The 5,748-nt window shown below is 34.3% G+C and overlaps 2 protein-coding genes across 2 annotated transcripts; one reads left to right on the plus strand and one right to left on the minus strand.

The window, feature by feature from the left end:
* Positions 1-801: 801 nt before the first annotated feature.
* Positions 802-3,027, plus strand: LOC130667174 (uncharacterized). The gene has a single exon (XM_057468665.1). It carries the CDS (start codon positions 802-804, stop codon positions 3,025-3,027), a length of 2,226 nt encoding a protein of 741 aa, XP_057324648.1.
* Positions 3,028-4,581: 1,554 nt separating this feature from the next.
* On the minus strand, positions 4,582-5,430 carry LOC130667175 (uncharacterized). The gene has a single exon (XM_057468666.1). It carries the CDS (start codon positions 5,428-5,430, stop codon positions 4,582-4,584), a length of 849 nt encoding a protein of 282 aa, XP_057324649.1.
* Positions 5,431-5,748: the final 318 nt, after the last annotated feature.

Genomic DNA, 5,748 nt, shown 5'->3' on the forward strand with positions numbered 1-5,748 from the left:
TGCTTTCTCTGGTGTGTTGTGGCGGCAACACACGAAGCTCACACTGGACATCCGGAGAGGACAACATCGCACCCTCATTACAGCAGCGTACTTCAGTATGAAGGTATAAATTTTCCAATTACCCCGAAAGATATACCGAAATTCGAAACTTTGAATAATCTTTCAATTAATGTACACGGGGTTGAGTCAGAATTTAACGGCTTCGGGAATGAAAAAAGTACCATTATACCATTGTATTTGAGTAAAAATTGTAAGCCTGATGTAAGAAAAATTCATCTTTTAATGGTGCAGGCAAACGTAAATTTAATTATGTCCAATGAAAATGATGTTAAAAATTATAAGCCTGTTTATCATTTTGCATTAATTAAAAATCTCTCGCGATTAATAAAAAGTCAAATCACGAAGTCACACTGTAAATTATATTTTTGTGATAGATGTTTAAATCACTTTAAAACAGAAATATCTTTTAATAATCACAATGATGACTCTTTCAAATTAAATAAAGTCCGTATGAAATTTCCTACTAATGAAAACAAAATATTAAAATTTAAAAATTATCGTAATAAAGACTCGGTACCGTTTGTTGTCTACGCAGACTTAGAGTGTACACTAGAGCCTCAGGGGGATGATGAAATTCAAAAACACGCTCCACACAGCATTGCATTTTATCGTCACTGTAATTATGACAGCAATTTATCCAAATTTTAAATTAATCGATCATCTGATTGCGTAAAGTGGTTTGTAAATAAACTTGAAAATTTTGCATTTGAAGTTGAGCAGTATTTAAAAAATCCTATACCCATGAAACCACTTGACAAACAGCAACAAAAGAGTCATGATCGGTCAACTGTTTGTCATATTTGCGAAAAAACAATAGCCTCTGACAAGGAGAAATGCTATGATCATTGCCATTTTACTGGTAACTATCGCGGACCTGCACACATCTCATGCAATTTAAATTATCCAAAATCTCACACGATACCAGTAGTATTTCACAATTCATCTGGGTATGATTCGCATTTCTTAATTAAATCATTAGCAACAGTTTTTGAAGGTAAAGTTACATTGTTGCCAATTAATAAAGAGCGATATATATCATTTACAAAGACAATTGATAATATATCTGTATCTTTACGCTTTATCGATTCATTTAGATTCATGGCATCAAGTTTAGAAAAATTAGCATCTTATCTTGATGATGACAATAAAAAAATTACAAGACTTCATTACCCAGATCCGGAAAAATTTCAACTAGTCACTCGCAAGGGTGTATTCCCGTATGAATATATTACAAACATTGATAAGCTTAATGACAAACAGTTGCCCGATCAAAATTCATTTTTTTCTAAATTATCCAATACTGGTATAACTGACGATAATTATTCATTTGCTCAACTTGTCTGGAATAAATTTAATATCAGTACATTGGGTGAGTACTCTGATCTGTATCTGAAGGCGGATGTACTACTCTTGGCCGATGTATTTGAAAATTTCAGACATAGTTGTTTAAATAACTATAACTTAAATCCGCTGCACTACTATACAGCACCCGGATTAGCTTTCGATGCAATGCTGAAATACACCAATGTGGAACTTGAACTGTTGACTGACCCCGAAATGGTACTTTTCATTGAGAAAGGTATACGAGGTGGAGTGTCTCAGTGTACTAATAGGCATGCGAAGGCCAACAATCGGTACATGGGTGATGAATTTGACGTTAACAAACCCGAGTCATATTTGATGTACTTCGACGTGAATAATTTGTGTGGTGCGGCAATGAGTATGCCACTACCCAAAGGCTCATTTAAGTGGGTAGATGAAAATGATTTAAATGATGTAGATAATTTTGTAAATACCAATGATACTGTAGGATATATTTTAGAAGTAGACTTGCACTATCCTCAGGAGCTACATGAGCTACACAAAGATTTACCATTGTGTCCTGAGCACTTTTTACCACCAGGTAGCAAGTCTACTAAATTATGTACCACTCTGTTTGATAAAAATAGATATATTATTCACTATGAAAATTTAAAACAATGTTTAGATTTAGGTATGAAATTAAAAAAAATTCATCGTATACTCAAATTTGAGCAATCCCCATGGCTAAAGACATACATTGACAAGAATACAGACTGTAGGAAGGCTGCCCAAAATGAGTTTGAGAAGAATTTCTTCAATCTCATGAATAACGCAGTCTTCGGTAAGACTATGGAGAATGTTAGGAAACACAAAGATGTTCAATTGGTTACTAGATGGTCTGGTCGATATGGTGCATCAGACCTCATTTGTAAGCCTAACTTTCATAGTCTTACCATCTTTGACAAAGACATGGTTATAGTGGAAATGAAAACAACCCAGGTATATTTTGATAAACCCATTTACACTGGGTTCGCGATTTTAGATTTATCAAAAATATTTATCTACGATTTCCACTATAACTATGTCAAACAGAACTTGACAAATCAACAATCTAAGTTGATGTATACGGACACTGACAGTTTAATTTACCACTTTACCGTACCAGACATCTACGAAATCATGAAACGTGATATTTCAAAATTCGATACCTCGGACTACCCCCCTCAAAACTCGTACAATATGCCGCTAGCAAACAAAAAGGTCCCAGGTCTGATGAAAGATGAGAATAATGGGAAAATAATGACTCATTTCAACGGACTTCGGGCCAAGCTATGCGCTTATAAAATTTTAAATGACGATGAAACCAAAAAACGAGCAAAGGGAATCCGAGGTCCTACGTTGCGAACTATCACGTTTGATGATTTCAATAGATGTCTTCACGATCATATTAACTTGACGAAAAAACAGTACTTAATCAAAAGTTCAAAACATGACGTGACGACAGTAGCACAGTACAAAATTGCCTTAAGCTGGACAGATGACAAACGACAACTGTTGGACAACTCAACTGACACATTGCCATGGGGATTCAAATCAAATGATGATAAAGATGAGAACGATGATGATGAAAATGTTGTTGCTATTAAAAAAAGAAAAATTTTGTAAAAAAAAAAAAAATTAGTTTTTTAAGTATGTAAAAAGTATGTAAAAATTAGTTTTAAGGATATGTGTGTAAATAAATAAAACATTTATATACAAATGAAAAAATTGTTTTTTATTTCATAGATATAAGTGTATTTTTAAAAGTTTATTTACAGATCAGATTTTTCAATCCAGCTGTTGTGGGAGCTATCGAAGCCGAGCCACTTGACGTACAATTTATTTCCGCGTTTTTTTATAATTTTCTCCACTAGATATACATCTGGATATTTGACTTTGCTGAGTTCTTCTGCATAAAATCCACCTTCAATTGGCTTATCCTGATAGTCTACGAGCTTATACGTTGTTGGATTTGTTTTCTGCACAGTCTTAATTGTAAAAATTTCAGTCGTCCAGTTGGGTGTGTAACCTTTCTCAAACACATGTTTGTACTTGCTGATTCGAACTTTGTCTCCGACTTTGAATTTATTTTTTCGCGCTTGTTGCTGAGCTTGAAGAGGTTTGTATATTTTTTTCAGCAGTTCTTTTTCATTAGCAGCAGTTACATCAGCAGGTTTCATTTTAATTGTCCGATGTTTGGTATTATTGTAAGTATCCAATAAGTCTTCTAATATATCAATCCATTTATAGGTACCACGTGCAGAGAATTCACGCCACATTTTATTATTAAGTGTCCTGTTAAATCGTTCACATATGGATGCCTTCAAGTTGCTGAATGTCGAGTACATGTTGATGTTTTTACGTTGCATAAGTTCTTGAAATTCTTTATTATAAAATTCTTTGCCTTGGTCAACGTGCAGATTTTTCGGAACACGTCCCAGTTGAAATATAGATTTCATTGCACTAGTGACATCACTGCCACTTTTACTCTTAATTGGTACAGCCCAAGCATACTTTGAAAAAATATCTATGACAGTTAGCAGATATTTGTTTCCTTTGTTTACTGTTGCATAAGGAATCATTTCAACTAAGTCAGCTTGCTAAGTTTCATCAAGTGCTCGTATGTCAACATGACGACGTTGATAATTCCTGCGTGCTTGTCTGTGCAGCTCATACGCTGTTACTGATTTCTTGTCCTCCTTCATTGTCAACGAAAATTCTAGCTTCCAATTCTTTTATTCGTTGTGTATTTCTACTGATTAAGTCTTTTTGTGACTTCATACGTTTTATTTTAACTTTTAGTTCTTGATTTTCTTTTTTTAATAGCGTTACAGCTGAGTCGAGTGTTACCACTTGAGAGTGTAAGTGTGAAATGATCTCTGACTGATCATTCCTCATACTATCATACATTAGAGACAACTCGCGATGTACAAGATCACGTGTAAATTTTACAGTTGCTGCATCGCTATCTTCAGCAGGTTTGCCAACATGACACAGTCTCTTTTTCTCAACATCGTACTGCCCATCAACAGTTACTTGAAATCCTCGTCCAGGTGGTCCTGGTGGTCCACTGATTACAGCACCAGTTGGTAGTGAACGTCCAAATATATCGATACTCATTTTTGCTCTTTTCACTTCAACAGTCAGCAAGTAAATGACATAAATTTGACCCAACAGATGCTAATAAATAATCCCCGCTTCTCGTAGCTCTTCTATAATTGATATGATTTCATTGGTGTGACTTGGATTTCCAGCTGCTTGAGATACCATGAGTAACCGCAGACGGTCAACTAGTTCATTTGGATCATCCCAGTAGACATAATCCATACATGATTTTTTCTTTTTCGCAATCATAAAATCAAGTAATCCTTTACCTTTTGATAAGTTTGCATTTTTATCGAGAAAATCGGCAATATAATTATTATACTTGATTGTCGTGTCTTCATAAAAACTACCATCTGGTTTATAATTTGTTCTATGAGTATTTGTCATTTTAATAATTTCGAGATATTTATTTTTATCATTCTGCGTGACTTTTGAATCATCTGACGATTTTTTAAATAATAATTCCAATAAACCAGGAGTCACAGAGTAATTTTTATTTTTTATATTAATCTCATTATCGTCAAAAGTTATTTCAGAATCACCAATATAAAAATCATTAAAACGTCGACGAATACCATATCTCATGTCAATATCTTTAGCAGGAAATACTTGTGTTCCTTCCAGAGTCCCACTTCTATCTTCAGAGATAATACTATCATAATTACTGGCATCATTATTCACCGTTGAATTATCATCTTTAAATTCTTCTTTGACTTCTTGCTTGATTTCTTGTTTGATTTTATGCTTAGACGACTCGACTAGACTCTGCAGAGGTGTAACAATAGGCTTAAACATTTCACCCATTGCCTTTTCAGCTGTGTCTTTACCCAACTTGAGCATTCTGTGCTTCCGTCGGATAGCATCACTAGCCTGAGATATCTGATGTAAGACATCTCTCTGCTTTGAAAGCTCCTCGGTCTTCATGTTGATGGGTTAAAGTTCACTTAATCTCTGATGACTATTTATCAAGTACAACTTAATTTATACTAATAAAACAGTCAAATCCTTTTCTATATCTGCCACTATTTAGTTCACTGTCTTTGTCAATCACGACAAAACCATATTTACCATCGACATCATTCCAACATGCTGAATACAAGTCTTTGAATAAATTGTATGACATGTCAGTATTTACATGATCATCATACACATGCTTCAAGTTCATTTCATCTTGTCGAAAGAGAACTATAAAATTTGCATTGTCACGTATCAAATGTTTAGGGATACGTGTATAAGTCTGAC

The sequence above is a fragment of the Microplitis mediator genome, chromosome 4 (genome assembly GCF_029852145.1).
Source record: "Microplitis mediator isolate UGA2020A chromosome 4, iyMicMedi2.1, whole genome shotgun sequence".
In the NCBI taxonomy this organism is placed as follows: Eukaryota; Metazoa; Arthropoda; class Insecta; order Hymenoptera; family Braconidae; genus Microplitis; species Microplitis mediator.

What these genes read in the sequence shown, in the direction of transcription:
- LOC130667174 (XM_057468665.1), top strand. Translation starts at nt 802, where the DNA reads ATGAAACCACTTGACAAACAGCAACAAAAGAGTCATGATCGGTCAACT.
- LOC130667175 (XM_057468666.1), bottom strand. Translation starts at nt 5,430, where the DNA reads ATGAAGACCGAGGAGCTTTCAAAGCAGAGAGATGTCTTACATCAGATA.